At 37.8% G+C, this 22679-nt stretch overlaps 1 protein-coding gene across 2 annotated transcripts; it reads right to left on the bottom strand.

Moving 5' to 3' along the window:
• Positions 1–4329: 4329 nt before the first annotated feature.
• Positions 4330–22619, bottom strand: cunh12orf4 (chromosome unknown C12orf4 homolog). 2 transcript variants are annotated; one of them, XM_042335546.1, is made up of 14 exons: positions 22575–22619; positions 18065–18270; positions 17071–17216; positions 16203–16384; positions 15793–15892; positions 15101–15222; positions 13861–13958; positions 13552–13749; positions 13126–13254; positions 10843–10917; positions 10507–10709; positions 8425–8482; positions 7589–7656; positions 4330–4738 (listed from the first exon to the last, which is right to left on the bottom strand). In XM_042335546.1, the coding sequence occupies exons 2-14, from the start codon at positions 18258–18260 to the stop codon at positions 4625–4627; spliced, it is 1689 nt and encodes a 562-aa protein (XP_042191480.1). In that variant the 5' UTR covers positions 18261–18270; positions 22575–22619; the 3' UTR covers positions 4330–4624. The 2 variants fall into 2 exon arrangements, with proteins under 2 accessions (XP_042191480.1, XP_042191479.1); XM_042335545.1 differs by having other exon boundaries at positions 22523–22593.
• Between the last annotated feature and the right edge of the window lie 60 nt (positions 22620–22679).

Below are 22679 nucleotides of genomic sequence, written 5' to 3'. Positions count from 1 at the left end.
TACTGTTTACCTTGCAGTAAGCAGGAGCCCGGTTGTTAGTCAATTGGTGGATCGCTTTCTGGGAATAATAATCCCTTCAAAAATAATAATAATAATTTGGTCATTCAATCCATGACTGTTTGTGGGACCCAGCTGTATGCAGCGTGCTGTGTTTTGCCCACAAAATATATTTGAAAGGTAACTTGTTTCAATGAACTACTATCTTAATTCCTGCAATTATCAGTACATGTGGGTCAAGGCCTGGAAAGGGGTAACAATTAGACTGAACAAAAGCTTGTAGTTCCACAGGTAATTATAGCCATAAAGGAAGATCAAAGGAGCCAATTCGCTGATGAACTCGAGCGAGTGTTGGTCTATTATCCTTGCAAAGTATCAGTGGATTAATAACATGATCTCACATGTGTATAAAATGCAAATCAAATACAAGGTTACATTTGTATAGTGCCTTTCACGTCGGGAGGGTGAGTGGTTGGGGGTGGGAGGGTGGTCGAAGGCACGATTGAAGAGGAAGGTCTTCAGACAGGATTTGAAGGAGGCAAGAGAGGGGGTGAGTCAGAGGGATTGCGGGATAGAGTTCCAGAGGGTGGGGGCAGAGATACTGAATGCCTGACCGCCAATGGTGGGGTGGGAAGTGTGGGTTCCTGAAGCAGGCTGGTGCCTGTCGAGCGGAGGGAGTGGACAGACTGATATGGGGTGCCCTATATTTTTAAAAAATAATTTCTTTAAAAATTATTAGACATTGTAATGGCATTGCAATTTTTTGGTCACTCTATATAACCAGATTTGTATTACAACACAATTGATAGGAGTAGAGAGAGGTGGATAGAGAGTTGCTTGTGTAAAAGAAGTACAAAGAGGATTATTGAAAGGCTAGGGAGGTGGCATTGAGATTAAAAAATCTGTCCATTTTAATAAACTGGGAGAACAGACTCTATGGACTGAATGGCTTCTGACTGTTCCTATTTCCTATGTTCCTGTTTTAAAGACCAATGAACAAAGATCCCATCCGATTACTACAGGAAGAGTTAAAGTGTTATCAGTTTCTCTTAGGTAATTGCATTCTTGCCTCGTACCTGTGGGTTTGTCCATAAATTGTCACTGCACTTCACAGTAAATTCCATGAAGCACTTTGAGATGGCTCGATGGCATGACAAAGCACTATATCAAATGCAGATTAAGGGTAAAGAAATACTTTAATAGATATACATTGGATTATATATATATATCATTGGCACCAATTAACTCTCCACTTTCATTTGCTAAATCGGATATAAATTCCAACAATCTAAACGTATGAAGCTGGTGCCTTTTATGCAACACGTTCAGTTTCGATAGCTTTTCCTTGTCTGTATGTATATATATATATATACACACTGTATGTGTGTGTATATATATATTATACATACTGGAGGTATGGACATGCAATGATGTATATCTATAAATCCTGTACTTTAACCAGCGAGTGGTGGAGGGGCGTTTGAATTGGAATCATACCATTCCTTTCTGTCAGCTAAGCGCATGGATTTTCATGTGATAGCTGACGTGGGCAGTCAGTAATAACTGGTGAGCTTTATGCAAAGCAAGTACAGTCCATTTGGTTGTCTTAATCATGTGAAACACATCAAAGTTTTCTTCATCTTGTGAATAGAGTAAAATAAGTCTCAGGTGAGAGGTCTATGTGAGGCCAACATAGGAACTATTGGGAGGGTGAGGAGGGGAAGATACAGTACCATGTAAAGCATTAACTCTCTTACCGTGGCATCTAAATTTATTCTCAATGTCCCAAATGCTTTTCACAACTATAAACCTCTTATTTTAAGTCAGCTCTTGGGTAAGATGATGGAATCATTGGAACAGATACCCTAGCATACACTCACCTCATTCCCAATCTTTTTTGCAATGTCATAGTGATCTGAAATAGAGCAGCGAAAAACTGCAATGGCACCAAACCAAAGGAACATTTGCTAAGGTTCTGTCTCCCTGGACTGAAGAACAGTGGCATGTGAAGTTCCGTCAGCATCTATCTTGTGTTACATGTCACAGTCTACAAGTATTTGAATCTCTTAACACATTGTATGTTCATTCAACTTGTGATTTAGATTTGTGAATTTGTTAACACATGGTATCTTTACTGAATATTGTGCAATATGTATTCCATGCATTCCAGAAACTGAACTGGAATTTGACGTTCAAACAGCAAAAATTTGATTCTAAGAACGTCAAAAGTTGTTTTTTTTTTTCGCTCAAATTTATCTCATTCAAGTTAGAGGAGTGTCAAAAAACAGCCTTTTCCTCCCCCATTATGCAATTTAGAGATTATTCAGTTCGGTCATTGATTATTCAAACTAAAGTCTAGAGATGATCAAATAGATTTTGAAATTCACAGTGCTTTTGGTGGAATATTGTAGTTGCTGGGGATTCCGATGCTTTAAGGAAACCATAATTATTGTAATATCTGAAGTAGAACACCATGATTTACAGGCATGTGCATGATTTTTTTTTAAAAAGCACTTCTTTCCCAAGCTAGTTAGTCTATTTTAATAATCCTATAATAATCCTTGCAGTTCATATGGTGCCTTTGCTGGGAATGAAAAAAATAAGATTCACACAACAGTTAATGATAGAACATGCAACCATCTAATATCATACTGCAAAGTACATAAAGACACTTAAAAGAAACATCATCAGCACCAATTAACTCTCTACTTTAATTCGCTAAATCAGATATAAATTCCAGCAACTTAAACATATGAAGCTGGTGCCTTTTATGCAACACATTCAGTTTTGATAGCTTTTCCTTGTTGGATCAATACTAAAATTACTGTAATATTTTAGTTTGGAGGTATATTGATTTGAATTTTAACTCCCACTGCTTTAACCACCTCACAAGTAAGTGTTCTCAGAATTGAGTCAGTACAATTAACGGTTTTGAAGTTGTTGGATAGTCCAATGGACGACCTTCACGGTTTTGAGTGTTACTTGAGTTTGGACATGCACCACTGATCTTTATTTGTTTAAAATCCAACAGATATTCCTGGAATTCATATATCTGCTTAATAGACGTCACATAACTAAGCACATTTACAGACCTGACCTCAGCCCTTGGCAGGAGTGATTTAGAGTGGGAAATGAAATCAGATTTCCTACTCCAAATTACAACTACTGGAAACAGTTTCCAGCAGTACAAAAGGTGAATCAATCAAGAATCAACGGTTTCCTAATTGTACCTAACAGAGAAGTGACCCAGCTAATTTTTACATGGTTAATATTTAATATGAATTCAGTTGAGATTTTGATGCACAAAAATAGATGAGCGGTTAAGATGGGAATCATCCTTAATGTACAGGAAGGTTAGGTGACCAGTAGTGAGAAAAGGTAGACAAGACCCTTTTTAGTGATCCGCCACCTTGTGGTTTGATTGAGAAATGACAAAATACTTTACGTAGTAAATTGATGGATTTAAAGTTATTGGATGGATGAAACAGTGACTGGATTAGTTTTTGGTTAAAATATATTGCATATTTAAATGTATATGAAAACTATAAACAAAGGAATGTAAAATTAATCCGATTGAGTACTTTTGAATTGTATTTTGGGTGTATTTTTTGGTGAGTATAAGATCTGGAAGCAGAACAGTCAGACCAGGAACTGTAGTCTAAAGCTATCTGCCATAGGAAACCTTTTACTGACCCTTCTACTTCAGAAGAGATATACTCATATTGACCCTTGATTTCACTCTTAGGATTGGTCTCTATATCAGGCTTTAAAAATCTTCTTTCAAGAAAAAATATGGACAAAAATCCTGCACATAAGTATCTTGAAGTTTTTCATTTTTTCCACAATTGAGTAGTGAGAAAACATTTTGGCTGTTTGTTTCTCAGAAAACCCATAGGTACCAGGATGGATCAAAGTCATGGGGGTCAGCAAATGACTTCTGAGTTATGGCATCTTGTTGCTGTGTTTCTGCTGCACCTTGTGTGCTGTAGACAAAACCATGTTAGAAATGTAGTTTTGCACTGGTTTGCACACGCGCAAGTTGAAGACGGCTACAAAAATGAAAATGTACTAGGACGAGGGAATCCTGCTACCTTAGATCTGAGTAGTTAGGAATTAGTTTGAAAACAGTCTCAACTTGCAGCTCCTGCAAGTGAATAAATACTTTATTTATAAGTGTGCAAATACGAACAATGATTCCAGTTAAATGTGATAACAATAGTTTACTTAATATGAATTTGGATTAGTGATAGAACAAATTATTTTTAAGGCAGAGGGATTTTACATGACTTCTACAACGAAGGATCTGTATAATGAAATGGACAGAGATTGGAATTTGTTTGAAACTTTTAAGAAAAAAATTAAAATGACACTTGTATTAAGAATTACAGCTGTGAATTTGAATATTTATGGTATATAACCGGTGTTGTAAAAAATGCAAGTATTATGATTCTGTTACAACTTACTGCAACCATAATAAATCCAAGTATTTGTTTAGATGTACACTAAGGTTTTAGAAAAGATCCTTTATTTCCATTGCAGCATCCCATTAGCCTGATTTCTTAACACATTTTATTCTTCATTCACTTCCTGCTTCCTTCCAACTTGGCTTGAGTGTACTTGACATATCTCAGTGACTGTTGTTCTTGATCGGAGTTTTGGAGGTCAGAGTCAGGGTAGACGACACTCGAAAAATCTGAGGTAGCATGTTGCTCAACTGGTAGAACATTTCCTCAGAGATACTCTGCCAAGATAAAAGTATTGGCATTACATGGTGGGGAGGCAAGTTAACAGCATTTAAGCCACACCAGAATAGGCATTACAATTTATTACATTGTAAGGAACTTGTGCTCCTCATCAATATCATGCGAATTGTAGAAAATGTACATTTGGATATAGAATCAGGAGAGTCAAATTTGGTTGTAATTCTTTCTCCCTCTCCCCTTTTCCATAGTTATATGATCTGCTGACTCTTATTGATCAGAATCACACATTAAATTGTACTCTAGGAGGATTCAGTATCTTTAGGAAAGGATGAAAAAGATTCCTCCCTTCCGACAGCCGGGTGTCTGACCATTGGAAAACACATTACCATGCTTGTTTGAGAGTAGGCAAACCAACAACAACATTTGTATAGCGCCTTTCATGTCGGGAGGACGTCCCAAGGTGCCGGACAGAGTACAGCATTTCAGACCCGAGCTGGGGTCGGGGCGGGGAAAACCAGATGATATTCCACATAAGCAGGAACTTTCTCTATGTCTGGAATAGAGTGCACACTCTCTCCTTAGAGAGATGCACCCTGTTTACCTAATGCAATGTGTTGGGCACAGGCTCACAAGAAGTAAGGTTTCGGAATGTGTTGCCATTGTGAAAACTATCCCGTAGAGTGGTTAGTGCATTTGCCTCACAAGTGAGAAGACCCGGTTCAGTCGCTGGGTGGGACGAAACCTTAGGCAAGTTTCCTTACTCCAAACGCCTCTGCTTACTTAGCAGTACGTAGGAACTCGTTTTTAGTCGATTGGTGGATCGCTTTCTGGGGGTAATATTCCCTCAAAAAAATAATAGTATCTCAGTGATCAGAAGTAAAAGTTCAAGAAGTGTCTTAGCTGTTATTTTTAAAACTTTAAAAGAAAAACGCACAAGGCACATTCTGCTGCTTCTTGGTTACTTTCAGAGCAGATAGATCAGATTCTGTTCACTGAAGTTTGGTATGTTTGCTGCTCCTAGAAGTGGAGAGAATTTAAAATTGATTTTTGGAGGAAAAAAAATCTGTTTGAGTCAGGATAAGGGCTACTAACGAGTCTGAAATCTATGTTATTTCTGCTGCTTCCCTAATTCCTACATCAGAGTGGTCATTTGCTCTCTGAAACTGCATAAGCTAACTCCGGCCAGGCTATTTTGCCCACAAAATACAGTCAATTCACTTTACAATATGCTCTATGAAGCGCTTTAAGACATCTCAATGATGTGATAAGGTGCTATATCAAATGCAAGGACTATTATTATAATGCAGTGAAACAATAGAAATCATGTGGAAAAACTGTCAATATTAGTGGTAGCACAAATAAGCAACTTTTATACTTTTCACATCTCAAGGGTGTTACACAATTAAATTGAATTTATCTGAAAAAGGATTAAAGATACAATATTATAAATGACAAAGTTCTGCATTTATTTTCCTGGTGACAGCACAGTGTAAATAAACCTTTCAGTGCTCCAGTCTGCTTGTTCAACTGGATCACTAAACACATTATCAGAACAACGAGTTCTCCATGTCTCTTGGCTAAAGTTCCTCTCTTACTCAAATTCAGCAACAAAAAAAAGATTAATTGGGTCATTGCTTTTGGCAGCTGTTCCAGGCACCGAATAGTTGCTTCGTTTGACTTAACAACTTAAAGGTAATTTATGTGAATTGCTGACGTGAGAAAGAGCCACAAACACAAGTTTAATAAAAAAAACTGTAAGAAATCCAGTTGTATAAACAATAGCATGCTTTAGAAATACTCCAGGCTCCCCAGCTTTTCTGTGCAATAGGCTGCAAACTATCCAGAACTCTGCAGCCAGTGTCCTCTTCCGTACAAGGCTCTGTTAGCCAACTGCCCCCAGCATTGCTCGGCTCCACTGACTCATCATCCCCCAATGGATTGAGTTCAAGATCCTTGTTTTTTCATTTAATCCCTCCGTGGTCTCACCCCACCTGAGCTCTGCAACTTCTTTCACATTTACCATGCCTGCCATTCCCTTTGCTTGGCCGCACTATCCTACTCCACAACCCTCATTCTATCCACCCCCAATTATTTGTTGCTCACTCTCTGGAATTCTGTTTCCAGGTCTTTCTGACTTGCTGCCTTTCTTTCCCTCTTTCAACGTATCAAAATGTACACCTTTCACTCCTTCAGTTCCCATCCTCATCTCTGGTATCCAGCCAGAAATGTCAAGTGCTTTGGGACATCCTCTCGATGCAAAAAGCACTACATAAGTGTAAATTGTAGTGTGTACATGGATACAGAGCAAAGGAAAGGTACAGTCCTGTTTATTCCTAACCACAATTCAAAACTGATGATAACTAGCAATAAATTTCCAGTTATACTAGAACTTGCTCAATCATATTACATCATGCCTCATTCCAGATCGTGCACACATTACAATAATATTTAAATACGTATATATGCAGCACCAAAACAAAGTTGTAGAATGTGGTTTGCATCTACTGTTTCCCCCATCACATATCTTAACCATGACATCTCTAGGAGGCATCTAATTCTCAGGAATTAGGCAAGCAGGATGCAACCCTCCAGGGAGAGTGTGCGCATACCACTCCAATAAATCTCTGGAATTTCCATATACTGTAGAAGGATGCAAGGTGTAAGGAACTTAGCTGTTTTCAATGTTTAACTGCCAACCCCACTATGAAGCAGAAATCAACACATTTGCAAACCACAGAACATTTCTTGAACTATAATGTGCTTAGAATTTAATGAAATGCAGGAGCTTCATTTCTCTTCATTTTCAAATGTTTGAATATTAGCTCTGGAGAATATAATCAGGTGTGTTTATACAAAAAAAAGTGTAAATACAAAATTAGATATTGTACCTGAGGTACAAGGAACTGTACTGTGCGAGACGTTCCTCCATCCCAGGATGCCATTTCCATCATAAAACCTGTCATAACAAAGAATCAAATTAGAGAACACTTAGGACAGCATGGGTTAATAAGACAGAACCAGACTTAGATTTGCAAAGGATACTATATACTTGATTGTAATAGAAATTTAACATGGACAAATAAAAATCATGGAAACTGATAAGTCCAGTAGTGAGGATCCGATAACTCTTGCATTTGATATAGTGCCTTTTTATTTTGTGAGGATGTTTCACAGAATTTTACTATAAAGTGTAATGATTGTGGATTTTGTACATGAATGCGACAGCCAATTGCGCACAGCAATGTCTCAAACAGCCATGAAGGGAATGATCAATTTTATCTGGGGGATTGTTGGCCAGGATACTAGGAGAAACTCCTCTTTTTTGAATAATGCCATGGGATCTTTAACATCCACCTTAACAATAGATAAGACCTCATTTTAATGTCTCATCCAAAGTACGGCAGCTCTGATGATGCATTTTTAGAACTATAATCTCTGGTTGTTCATGTTTGGTTAGGTTGAAAATCATAATCATTAATGTGCAACAAGTAGGATACTAGTCTGTGGAGTGAATTCTGGAGCTTCTTTACTCCCTCAACTTCACTCACTGCTATGGACTGTTGTCTTCATTTATTTAATGAAGGAAGCTTTGCAATTGAACTATTCATTTTTTTCTGCCTGGGAATCCTACCCGGACTAGACGGAGGGAAGTCAAGAATTATCATGATGCGTCTAAGATTGGCAATTTATTTGCATTATTTATAAGGATGTATAACTTACTAACCTTTTACACACTTGAACACCAGCTCTGCTCTTTTCAAACACCAAGGTATGGTCATCTCCTTGAACAAACACAAAAATAGACTCGCTCTCAATAACTTGAAATATTTATCAAAGACTTTTATAAACAGCTTTCATTTATTTTTCAAAAAAAGTTAAACACTGTTCCTGCATTGATTGTTTTTCATTTTTACACAGTTAATGTAACCTTTGGGATAAAAGTAAAATATAAACCAAGCTGTATAATGCTTTTCAGCAGAATTATTAGATGACATGCACCATTAAAGTTGTTGACAGCAATTTGCAAGATATGATTCAACATTATAGTTCTGATGAAATATTTAGGGATTGGTTAGATTATCGTTTACATTCCTATGCTCCAATAAAATGTGACTAATGTTATGAAGTTCAGACTGGCATTGTCCAGTTACCAGAACTCAAGAGATTACAGACTAGTTATCTAATATTTTATGAATTAAAGAGATGTGTGTTTTTGATGATATGAAAAAGCTTCTTCCCTTCCCCCAGTACCCCAATCTCCCAAGGTCACACACTTGCCATCATTAATGTAGTGTGGGGAATCATGAATGCTAATGTGTTCTATTTTACATTTGTCAAATGAGCAAACAGTAAAAACAAGGCAGCATGATTTACATGAAAGGAAATAATACTAATAGTGATATAGGACATTAAATGTAGCGGAATTTTCTGCATTTTCTTTTAGTGGAGGAACCCCAAGTAAATAAATCATTATTGCTGAGAAATTGTGCACACTGATGCACAATGAATCAAGTTATTTGATCACATTCTGTGCATATAATCAGGAAAGTTACGCAACTGTTATTGAAGCGAGTCTTGGTGGAAATCAGTCTTTCGAGATATTATTTAAGTAAAAATCATGGATTAGAGAACACGAAAGGTCACTTGCTTGGGAAGTACAATAAGACAAAAGTACGTAGTTTCACAAAAAGCAGATGGAATGAGTGTTTTGGCATTCCATAATGTTGCTCTTGGATCTCACTGCTTCCAGTTAACATTTAGCTTTACAAAATCCAATAATTTTGTTGTGGATCAGAAACTACAGCATTTACTGAGAGGAACTAAATCAGATCAACTTTTCCAAGATGACACAAAGATAACTCGCCTTCTACAAAACTGATTTACTCTTTAAACTAACATTGTCCTTATAAGAGTTTACTTGTTTCTACTATTACTATGTGATGCACATTTTGGAGTTTGTTCTTTTTCATTGTTCAGTTTTTTCAACGTATTCTCAAACCCACATATTCAATTTTACTACAATAATTGCTTGTCACTTCAATCCATTTTGATTATTTCTTCCTTAATAATTTTATTGGTTTATCTAATCAATTCTAGTTAAAGCATTTCAGGTAGTAACATCCAACCCAAATTAAATGTGATAAACACATTTAATCTTTAAATGTTGAACGTAAATTACTGTTCAGTTGTAAATTAAATATGTCAGAGTAGAAACAGGTGGAGGGTTGTGTGGAATATAAACACCGGCACAGAGTAGTTGGGCCGAATGAACTAGAATGGCCTATACAGACTATGTATATATCAATATAGTGGGGTAATAAGACAGATCTAATGGTGGAATATTGCATTCCCTATGGCTAGGTGGGGATGCTTTGAGACTATATTGAGCCTACTGCTAACAAACAAAGCATGCTGACAGTAGTTGTGAAATATGTAGCCCAGACATCTTTGTACTAAAAACAATTGAGAGAAGGATGCAAGACTTAAAAAAAAAAATACTAGCATGTGAACAGAAACAAACTTTAATTTTAATCACAAGCCTAAATTGCAATACTTGAAAATTGTTCTGGCCTCTCTTAGCTTTCTCGGACACTTAATTATTTTAACTTATTTATTTCCTTGCATCATATTTTCATGGCAATACGGTCCAGCTAAATAGATACATTCACTGAGCCATTTGGAGGAAGCTTAAATTTTCCCCACTTTTGAACCATATAATTTATATGTTTCTGTTACCAAAGTTGTTATTTGCATTTTACCAAATAAATCAGCTTTATCTTTGCTTTGTCTAAATGTTGCTGCTTACCTCAGACATGTCGTGCACCAACAAAAGAGGAATAGTTATTGTAGTGATGTCATGAGTGCAACAGACTTTCAGGATATTCCTTAGGCCCATAATTGCTGGATCACGAGCATTAATGTTGTTCGATCTCAAGTTATCATCTACACACAGATGAAAGACGACATGGACTTCAGAGAGATTGGAATGTCGTGAAATGTAAAATTCTCCTGCAGATTAAATGAAATTTTTATATTTAGCAAATTAAGTTGCATTGTTTATTGTAAATAAACAAAATAGTTGAAGCTCCGAAGGAAGAAGACATTCCGTCATTAACTCATTGTATTTGATGGTCCAACCTACCTGGCAAAATATTTGATGGATTTCTTTCAGCATTCTTAGACTTATCTTCATTACCTCCATTTCCATTTAGTAGTTCTTAGAAAATAAATTCGTAGTTAATTATTTTACTGATCTTTGCAACATAATGGCTATTTACTTCCATACACATAAGCAGTTTAGTATCTCAAATGTACCTGCTGTGAGGTTCTCCAAAATACATTCCAATGTTTTTAAATAAATCAGTAACTTGTAAAAACAGTACAATGGCTGCTTGTATATCCATCTGTCACTTTGATGAGATACCAGTTGTAATTTGATAGCTTATCTTGTTGACATTGTTGAGTTACACGCTTTCTAAAAACTAAGTATCACAAAATACTAATTGCAAATATTCTAAATAGCAATAGTGCTATTTTACCTTTGGATAATACAGGATGTAGAATATTCCTACATTTCTAATATCACTAAAAGTGTTTTGAAATGTGTGAAACTGCTATCACTTTCAAGGCACTTTGCTTCTTGTGATTTGCAAGTATGAGGTACATACTCTCGCAAACCAGACTACATAACGGCTCGCTTTTATTTTACAAAAAACAAACCAATTGAAGGTATACTTGAAATTCCAGTATCATAATCCATTAATAAGAACAACAATGAAATAAGAGAGAGACAAACAGAATTCTGAGCTGGAAAGAATTAAATGAATGACAGTTATCAATTAGCATTGACACCTATGCACTAAGCAATGAAGTGGTACGGAATGGATTAATACACATGATACCCCACATGCTGAATTTTCAAGATTAGCTTTGCTGGCAAGCCATCTGTGGAACAGAGTCCAAGCGGTTCCTCAAGAGCCAAGGGATGAAAAAATACACTGGGCTGTTTTCAAGCCAAGCAATTGGCAAAACAACTTTCGTTTATATAGTGCCCTTCATTCATGGTAGCGTCTCAGAGCGCTAAAAAGCCCGGAGATGGAGAAAAATACCTTGAAAAGGTCTAACAAAAAAGTTGTAAGAGGGTGTGAATATCTGGCTGAACTAAACTGTCCTTCATGATTAATAATAATCTCGGGTCACATATTTACAAAGGTTTAAAAAAGAATTTCCAAGTAAGCACATTGCAAGCATATTTCAATATATAGTCAAGCATTCAATCAATGATTAACAACCATGTCGGATATTCAAGGGATAGTCTATGCTGGTAGGATAGCCAAGTGACTGTGCAGCCACCTCTAGTGTTACCACTCCAACCTGGGGAGAAGCGGGTAAGGTATATGCGTAACCTCCAACATGTTTGACACACAAGAAGCAACAGTAGGAGCAAAGCACATTTAACATGTGCATCGTTATTAATGTATATATTTTAAGCAGCCCATTGTGTACGTAATAAAAGTTCTGTAAGATTATATTTGTGTTGCTTAATTTTTTTAAGGCTTTTAATTAATCTTTATATACACTTAGAATGTAATCTATCCATAATCATTTAATAAGGTTGGTTTGATTTAATGACTAGCTTAGCAGGGGTTAAAAGTAGCTTTGCTGGACCGGTTGAGGTCAGCTTCTGATTACATTTCATATTTTCCTGGGAAGATGGTCACTCCTCTGAGATAATGAGCAATCAGGTCCTTGTGCAGATGTAGGAACAATGAACCTTAGAAAGTAAAGGCTGCAGCCTCAGACACCTGTCTATCTCAAGGCTGAGAGAAACTCAAGCTGGAAAAGGCTGCAAACACAAGGTGTCCATCTCTCTTTCTCCCTTTCAGTTCTTTTCCCTTTGGAAGAGTCTGCTCAAGGTCACTAGCAGCTTGCGAAGGGTGGGGCTTCGTTCTGTAACAAGGGGAGGTGGATGGAGTTATAAACACTTAAATGAAAGATGTAACTTTGAAATAGGGGGAAGTCGTCGTAAAGGGTCAACCCTTTGTCCCAGTGGGATTGGGTAATATCGATCTTACTGTATCTAGGGTCTGTTAGAAGGATAAGCTAGGCTCGTTGTCCGACTCTTTGGCTGTCTATTATTCAATAAACATTGGATTATTACACCACCGTATTGGTTGTCTCCATCCGAACATCTTACAGTTTGTATTCCCCTCCTCTGGGGTTATAAATGCTGAAAACATTTAAAATTATTAATATATATACATAATTCATCACAGATTTCCTACTTGAATGAATGAGTATTTCTAATAGGTATGATGGAAATTGCTATAGTAACATTGCTTTAATTTAGAACTTGTAATGATTTCAAACACAATACATAATCAAACAAAATAGATAAAATTATGTGACATATTTCTCCTCTTACCAGCTTTTTCTTTTGCCTTCTTGTTACGTTGCGCACTTGCAAACAGTACAACTTGTTGAACAATCTCGAGCTGCTGTTCAACCCGAGGGAAATGGAAGTCTGTACACTCGTGGCTAACTGTTGCAAAATCTGACAAGTAAAAATAAATGCAAATGCACGTACGTAAAACGTAATCATTAGGCTTCCTATACTTAAAAGGAAAAATAAAAAAGCAGCAAACCACAGGTAAAAGCACTTTCCGAATTTTTAATAAACAGGAAATGTAATGATAATCTAAATGTGCAAACTAAATCTGCATTAAATATAAGCATTGTATTTGCTGCTTTCTTACAATACCTCCCACAAAATATACAGTCAATTCACTTTACAGTATATTCTGCATATTATAAGACGCTATATCAAATGCAAGGATTATTATATTATTACCTCGTTTGATGCCACTATAAGAATTGATGCGGTTATCAACGAGCAAGACAAGCCCACAGAGCGAGGTGGAGTACAATGACAGTGCTGTCTGGAGTCTCTGAAGTTTAACTCCACTTCGATGATTTTGTTTGTGCTTGCAAAAATCAAGGATATCTGCTCTCACCAATCGCAAGTTGTGCATTGTCTTTAATTGAGCTCCTGCAAGAAACATGGCAAAAATACTATTCTTTAAATGTAAAATCTTGAATATTTTAAATAGTTAAATAGCGAGAACACTCCCAAAACTTTAAATGTAAAATAATGGCTCACCTAAATGTATCGTAAAGCTTTCTTCCAACAGACTTTGTTCTTCAAATACTCGTTCATTTGGTACATTTGATTTACTTTGTTTAACTTTGATTTCCTCACTTTATAAGAGAGGAAAGAGATGAAATATATTAAAAGATCACTAAGTGTTAACATGGCAATCAGTTTGAAGCAACTGATTTGCTTCCTTTCCACCTGTGCAAGATTTGGACTCAAATTCTTAAATTGTTCAGTCTTTTTTGTTAGTTAGAAATGATCCCTTTTCTGAAGAAACACTCACATGAGTTCATGAAGGTCATAACACATTTCCATAATTACAGTTTAAAACATAGGGTAATGGTATGATTTTCATCAGATTGTATTTTTCAATTTATTCTAATTACTCTATCGATAATAACAATCCTTGTATTTGATACTGCAGTTATCATTTATAGGTGAACTCATCAGCCAAGCTTTGTATAGCAATTATCCACAAATAGCCAAGATGTCAATGATTAATTTTGTCTGAAGGATTGTTGATCGGAACGATGGGACAGAAAGTTCCTTCTCTTTTTGAATAGTGCCATGACATGTTTAACTTCCCCCTGAACCTCGGTTTATCATCTCATTCGACGAATGATCCCTCTTACAATGCAGTGCTCTCCCAGCACTGGAGTGGCAGCTATGCTGGAAACAGGAAGAAAGTCAGTTATTGCATATTTTAATAACAACAACTTGCATTTATACAGCAATCTCCACGCCGGGCGACGCCTCAGAGTGCTTAACCTCAAAGCTTTAACCTCAAACTTCAAAGAACACTTAACAACTGACATTTTGGTTGGTTGGTAAAGATCTCATGACCTGATAATTTTACAATAATATATCAAGTGTCATAAAAACATAAGGTTGTGTCAGCCTGGCTCAGTGGTAGCACTCTCGCTGCTGAGACAGAAGGTTGTGGCTTCAAGCCACACGTTGGGATTTGGAATCACGTAGTCTAAATCGACACTCCAATGCAGTGCTGAAGCAAATGTCAGAGTGTCAAATGTGCTGCATTGTCAGAGGTGACAATGTTAAACTGAGGTCCTGTCTGCCTGTTCAGGTGGATGTTAAAATTCTCATGGCTCTATTTGATTCCACTATCTCATTGCCTGGTGTCCTCACCAATAATTCCCCTTAATAACATGGCTTCGCAGTATAATCCTGTGAAGTGCTTTGAGACATCTTGATGATGTGATGAGGCGCTAATTTATTTAAAAATTACCTGACTGAACTGTTGTTAGGATTTTGCATATCTTGATGCAGTTTTATTACCCATTCTTGGTATTCTTGTTTCTGGATAGCCATTAATTGCTTAAGTTCATTGGCCCATTTATTTTCCAAAACCTAATAGTAGAAATTATAACAAAATACAGAAAAAAAATCAGTACAACAACAACTTGCATTTATATAGCGCCTTTCATGCAGGGCAGCGTGACGGTACTTAGATATGTATAAATTCTCAACAATGTTACTGAAGTTTAAATCTCTGCAACGACAGGCTTCTCTACCGTTAGCTTATTTGTCATGCATCAATATAGTTCATTGCGAAACTCACAAATACAGTGTGAAGATACTCAGCCAGAATAGTACCGTGACAGTGAATAGAGATCTTTATAGAAAGCAGTACTCAGTTAACTGCAGATTAATCAACACTAGAGATGAATATTTAGCTTTTCTCTTCCCTTTGCAGGGCTTTGTATTAGCACCTTCTTACTTTTTGATTTTTTAAAAAAGGCATAAAATGTACAAATTATCGAATCCCCAATAGCATCAGGTGACAAAATGGATTAAAGTATAAATTCCATTTTTTTCCCATGCTTACTAAAGATTAGTAAATCCTTTTATACTAGCATTTTCCTGTGCTAACAGAATACAGGATTGATGTTATGCTCTCTGCAGTCGGAATTGCATTACCTGCTGCGATTTGAAATGCTCGGCAGCAACTAAGTTTACGTCCTGATCTGTAAGGCTATTTCCTAGTTCTTGCATCACTTTATCCATTTCCACAGATTGTCTGTTCGGAAAAAAAAAGTAGAGGTATTGATTTAATGAGAAAGGATGAAAATGCCAAACCAAATACAAAAAAAAATACATGATACACTCTGGATCAAGATCACATCAGGACAAAATAAATTTGTTGCTGGAATCCAATGACTGTGCTCAGTGTTGTCCAGTTCTCTGTTTCCCTTTGTTGGCTGAGTTTTGAACGATTCTTGTCTGGGTTTTGATGGATTATGGAAGATGAGGTAAATAGTCTTGATGATTGATGAGGGAATATAATTTAACAGTCAATTATTATTCATAAATTTAAAAAATGCACAAACCTTTCCTGCAACTTCTTTAGTTCTATATCCCTTTCACTAATAAGTTCTGAAACTCTTACAAAGTAATTGTGTTCCAAATTGAGCAGAGTCTCAGAAGCTGGAGAATGAATCAGCTCATGATAAACATCTGCAAAGTCTTCATCCCAACTCGGCTCTTCGGGCCTTGCATGTTCCAATGTGGTCTAGGAAAAAAAAATGTAAATTTAAATATTTGTAAATATAATACAATTTGTACATTTTATTAAATGAAGATATTGTAACTCGACTTGACACATGACAAAGTAATAGGGGAAAACCAAATGAGCCGACCAACATTAAGAAGTTAAGCAGCTGTCCATAAACATAAATATTAGACAATATAATTTAAACTACTCCCGTGCTCAGTTTTTTCTGACAAATACACAGACTGACTAGATCTTAAGCAATGATGGCATTAACAATCATATTATTTCTACTAGACCCGAGTTACTGTGAAGATAATCACATTATAATGGTAGCCTAAATATTGATAGAAAAGAATCATTATTCATTGATAATAGAAATTATCAACTGATCTTCCAACTATCCTTAAAAATAATCTCAGTCAAGAAATGGTACCCTTCCAGCGTGACAAGTCACCACTGAAGTCGCTTCCCGGGTGCTGTGCACGTGCTCATTCATATCACCTCACCATTTTATGAGATCACAATATTTCAAAGTCCATTTCATAATCTTTCTTCATATCTCTTATTGTCTTTATTTCCCAAGTTACTATCTATCCTCTCCTATAAATGCTTAGATTTTACATTTGAGTGCATCCGGGGCAGTGCATGACATATTCTCAGAACACAATATTTAACAAAGTCAATCTTATAATTTAAAACCATACCTCATGATAAGCTTTAGCCCAGGCATCAGTTAGCTGTTCTACACCCATGTCACAATTTATAAATTTGTCTAAGGCCGTTTCAGCTTGCTGGTCATAACTTTTATTGGTTTCTTCCTCTATAAACTGGTCAAGGGCATTTTTTAAATCTGTAAAAGAAATGTTTTTTTTATTCATGATTTTTCCTTCCCCCCTCCCCCCCAAAAAATCACTTCAGTTGATTTAATCTATTGATTTCTTTTGGATCAGTCTAATCCGATCAACTACATTTTTAACAGAACATTACACAACTGATAATATTGCGTTTTGGGAATTATGCTTTAATCTGAAGCAAATGGAACTATCTGACAAGTATAGGCACAGACACGATGAGCTGAATGACTTTCTGTGCAGTAAATTTTCTATAGTTCTAAATGCACAAGTAGAAATAGGAAGTGATTTGCTTGCTACAATCAATTAGTGTAAAACTACTAGAGGAGCACAGACTCATTTGAAGGGTATTTTGTGTTCCAATTGAAATCTGGAGTTAAAAGGCAGAAAAATATTAATAGGAAACCTAGGATATCGTTGGAAGGATAGGGGCAGGAAAATGGACAGGCTCAGATCAAGATTAATTTTCTACATTTGGCAGAAGAAAGGATTCCTGGTTGAAAGGAAATGTGTAGGAGGGAGGACTCTCTCCTAATCAGGTTAAGGCCTGTAAGATGGGTGTCCAAAATAAAAAAAATAAGCTTGAGGATTGAGGGAAAGGAGAGGAACTTCATCCTAGGAGACCTTGCTAGACCTGTAAAAACTGTTCATGCTGCATCAAGTCTCTTTTACTTGTCTGCCCCATCAATTTAAAGGAACGTTGTATCTTCATTGAACAAAGGATTGTACATACTCAGATATTCAAAAAATTGATGTTAGGAGGGAGAATTGACAGCATGAAATACGGCACAGTAGAGCAGCTCGAGGTGAACTTTTAATTGATTGAAAAAAATATAATTTTACTTACCATTCTCAACAAAACATGGAAGATTGTGTAGGAGCATAAGCCGTCCATGTAAATCACTCATACTCCCTTTCATAGGGATCCTCAGGGGCGCAGTTAATATACATGATTGCTGTCCTGCCTTAAAATTAAAGATAAAATCTTTTTCCAAAGAACGAAAACTGGCAGAACTTTCTTTCATTCTTGTGCTCGTCAACATCTCTGCAGTTCTGAAATCAACAGTTAACATATACAGAATTTACTGTAAAAAAAAATATTTTGGGAATTTCCAGCATTTTTTTCTAAAACATTATAGGTAAATTACCCATTACAGGTAATTCAAGATAAAGCTGCTACAGAAAGCTTTCCTCTCAATCCATAGAAAATAATACTGCAATCTAGATCTATTGAAGTGACTACAGTGTTCTGAAGCAGAAGAATAAAAAATACTCCCAGTAATTAAATATAGAACATAATAATGATAATTATTGCATTTGGTAGAGTCTTTTCCGTTGGGTCGATGTCCCAGCAGTGCGGCAGTCAATTTACGCACAGCAATGTCCCACAGCCAACCATGAAATGAATGACCAATTTTATTTGGGGGATTATTGCCAAGACAATAGGAGAACCTCCCTTCTCTTTTCACATAGTGTCTTCAGATCTTTAACGTGCGCCTGAACAGGCAGATGGGGCCTTGATTTAACGTCTCATCTGAAGGATGGAACCTCTGACAAGACTGCGCTCCCCCAGCACTGTATTGAACTGTCAGTATGGACTCTTGAGTTCCAAGTCGCAAAGTGGGGCTTGAATCCACAACCTTATGACTCAAGAGATGGGAGTGCTACCAACTGAGCCAGACTGACGCACTACATAGGGACTAATACAATGATAACATAACTTTATCCTGATCTCATAGGCATTAAGCGAAAATAATGTTTTGTTCAACAATAAATAACAGTAAATACAGTGCTGTTAATGCACCTAGACTAGTATGGTAGAACCCCAAAAAAGTTCAATTTCCTTCAATAACTGTACTCTCCTCCCACGTCTCAGATCCTATGGTCATCATTACAACTCATAAAAGGTTATTCAGCTATGTCCCAACCTTAAAGTTTACAAGACTCAGTCTCATTTTGCAAAGTTAACAACTTTACAGTAATTCTGAGAAATGGTTTAAGATGTCATCCTGACGTCAAAGATGCCATAGTAAATCTAAGGATTATTACTAACATTTTAAAATTAACAATATCTGAAATTATATTGTTTAAAAGCAACTTTAAAATAAGAACATTGTATTTATAAGCTTTAGGATGACATCCTGAAAGATTTGCTCAATAAAAGTGTGGTTTCAATAATTTATTAACATTGCGTTTGATTCTAAAACACCAGTTTAGTTTAAACATCAACATCCTGATCTTAAAGTTAATGAGGTAATATAAAAATGTTAGTTTATGGAGTCTGGCCACAAATATCCAGAGCTACGTTTGCAAATATGTTGAAATGTGTTGCTGAGGGCAATCAAGCTCTTAAGCACCCAACAGTAAACAGGAAACTGACAGATAAGTTAAATAAACCATTTCATTTCACTAAGAAAAGGGTCATGTGAGCTAACGCTACCATTTAGACCATCGTATCATAGGATTACTTAAAAAATCTGAAAGGGTCATTAAGCGCAAAAATTACAGTTCTACATTATTTATTATGTCCTAATACCTGTCCTCTCACCAGATCACTCAGCCCCACATCTTTGTCATGACCCGCTCTGCCTTCCCCCATCTCTGCAACATCGCTTGGCTCCGTCAGCGTCTTACACCACAGGCGGCTGAGACCCTCATACATCCATTCATAACATCCAGGTTCGACTGCAAACTCCCTGCTTGTCAGCCTCCCCAACTCTTCAAGGTCCTCCATGGCCTTGCTCCCTCCTAACTCTGCGACCTCTTGATACCCTAACGACCTGCCTGCTTCCTCTGCTCAGCAGGTTTCAGTCTGCTTCACGTCCCCCGCCTCACCATTGGCGGACGGGCCTTCTGCAACTCTGCTCCCACCCTCTGGAACTCTATCCTGCAGTCCCTCCACCTAATACCCTCTCTTGCCTCCCTCAAGACCCTCCTCTTCGACCTTGCCTTCTGTCCCCCTCCTTGCCCCACTGACCTCCACCCTCCCTGATCCCTGACCCCCAGCTCCGGTCTGAGACACTGATTGTTCCATGTCTTGGCACTTCTTCCCGATGTGAAAATGTAATTTTGTTGTTGTTCTTCTCTCTTCAGGGGAGAAAGTGCTGTGACTCAAACGCTGGATTTTTAGTGGTAGGTGGGGGGGCCATTTGCAAGCAGATCACATTTAAGATAATTTGGTTACTTAATACTTGCATGCTAAGGGCTACGTGTGAGAGATTATTTCATGAGGGCCGCACGATGGAACATTACAATGATCAAAGCTGGGTATTTAAGCAGCTCAGAATTTCTGAACCAATAGTCTGCAACAGCTCACGACTAGACTAGTCAGAGAAATAACCTTTTCCATGCCATATTTCAAAGAGTCAAGTGAAAGCTGAATGGAAATCAAACCAAGTTGGTGTAAATCTGACGTAAAAGAGAAATTTTCCACAGGACGTAATAATATAGAAACCTAGTCTTGTGGAACTTGGGTATTGCTAGACAAAAAAATACCAAGGCCCATCTAGTTCACCTTCTACTATTCTGGTAGTTGTGATCTGAATGTTAAATGAAGCCTGCTAAACCACAAGCCAACATGATTTGAGTAAAAGACTCTAAAACTACAACCTTTATTTGGCTTTCCTACCTCCACTCGGTAACTGAACCACACACACTGGGAGACTTTACAATTCTGACCTCTCCGTGACATAAAACAAAAATTGTGGGCTGATTTGAGTCTGTATTGTCTCGACTGAGTTAGCTGATTTCAGCCAGGCTGACTGTAGAGGTATTTCAATTGTTCTTATCACTTTGGATTGGGTTGGGGGTAACCACAAAATAAACTTCCCACAGATCCTTTGTTGGAACTGTGTATATTTGGAGAGGTCAGGATAATGTTATGCTGTGTTATTCTCAATTGTCATGCAGCACTATTAAGGCACATCTAAATAATATTCACTTGGACAATGAATCAACAGTACTTTTAGACAATGCTTGATGGTGAAGTCATGTGATGGAGAGATAAGGAACTCAGGGAAGGTGAGGGTGGGATAGGGAAAAGGCAAAGGAGGGATTAGGAATCAGATATGACAAAAATGGGATTGGGAAAAGTCACAGGTGAGGAAAAGCTGGGTTGGGAAAAAGTCATAGATGAGGAATGGGGTGGGATTGGGAAGAGTCACAGGCAAAATAGGATGGGATTGGGAAAGGTGTGATTGGGGAGTCACTGACGAGATGAGAGTGATATTGGGAATAATGACTGGGAAGTACTGCTGCTTTTCATTAAAACATTTTAAAGCAACTTTCGCATCTGTAAATGGCCTTTGGAATTGCATCCCACGGTGCAATTCGCCTTGTTCCCTCAAGACCCTCCTAACATAACATAACATGTAGGAGTAGGCCATTCGGCCCTTCGAGGCTGCCCCGCCATTCAATCATGGCTGATCTTCTAATCTATCTCCAGCTAATAACCTGACCCTGCCTTATCCCCATATCCCTTAATCCCTTTTGCAACAAAAAATATATCTATCTCAGTCCTGAATATGTTCAAGGACTGAGCGTCAACAGCCCTTTGGGGTAGTGAGTTCCATACATTCACTGCCCTTTGAGTGAAGAAGTTCTTCCTCAACGCAGTGCGAAAGGGCTGCCTCTGATTTTAAGGTTGTGACCCCTGGTTTTAGTTTCTCCAAACGGGGAAACAATCTCCCACTATCTACTCTATCATTGCCCTTTGATGATCTTATAGGTTTCTATAAGATCCCCTCTAATTCTTCTATATTCTAGAGAATGTAGGCCCAAGTTGGTCAGCCTATCCTCGTAACTCATCCCCTTCATCCCTGGTACTAACCGAGTAAATCTACGCTGCTCCCCCTCCAAGGCAAGTACATCCTTCCTTAAATGAGGAGACCAAAACTGCGCACAGTATTCCAGGTGTGGCCCTATACAGTTGCAGCGAGACTTCCCTACTCTTAAGACTCTAATCCTTTACATAATGAACGCCAACGCACCGTTCGCCTTCCTAACCGCTCGCTGCACCTGCGGAGGTGGACGAGGGGGCAGCCCAAGTCCCTCTGTGGACGCCGACACGTTCCAATCCCTCCCCTTTCCTTTTTTTAAAAAAAATAACCCGCTCTCCTGCTGTTGCCACCGAGAGGCGGATGACTTCGCGCTTCCCTCCGCGACACATCGTTATACTTAATACGACTCTTCGACAGCGCTTTCGATCGGCCGCCCACACCCCCCTACACACCCCCCACACCTGATCCCAACCCCCAACTCGGGTGCAGTCCCTGAGGTCCTCCCCAATGAAAGGCGCTGTACACACATGTAATTTGTTGTTGTTGTTGTTGTTGTTGCTCAGTTCGGTGGCCTCTTACCCGCAGGTCAGACACAGCAGGTGCCGGGGGGGGCGGGGCGGGGGGCGGGGGGCGGGGGGGGGGCTCCCGGGTCTGGGGTACAGTGCCTTCTTCTGAAGAGACTCG

This window comes from Callorhinchus milii, unplaced genomic scaffold, assembly GCF_018977255.1.
Source record: "Callorhinchus milii isolate IMCB2004 unplaced genomic scaffold, IMCB_Cmil_1.0 Scaffold5, whole genome shotgun sequence".
Taxonomy (NCBI): Eukaryota; Metazoa; Chordata; class Chondrichthyes; order Chimaeriformes; family Callorhinchidae; genus Callorhinchus; species Callorhinchus milii.
Note: the sequence above shows the minus strand (reverse complement) of the source record. Positions and strands in the feature narration are given on the sequence as shown.

Excerpts from the sequence above, each read along its gene's own strand:
- cunh12orf4 (XM_042335546.1), bottom strand. The coding sequence starts at position 18,260 with ATGTTGACGAGCACAAGAATGAAAGAAAGTTCTGCCAGTTTTCGTTCT. Across the intron at positions 17,217-18,064 it reads TCCATGTTTTGTTGAGAATG|ATTTAAAAAATGCCCTTGAC; the intron begins GTAAGTAAAATT and ends TTTCTTTTACAG. Across the intron at positions 10,918-13,125 it reads GAAGGCAAAAGAAAAAGCTG|AACTACTAAATGGAAATGGA; the intron begins GTAAGAGGAGAA and ends TTATTTTCTAAG.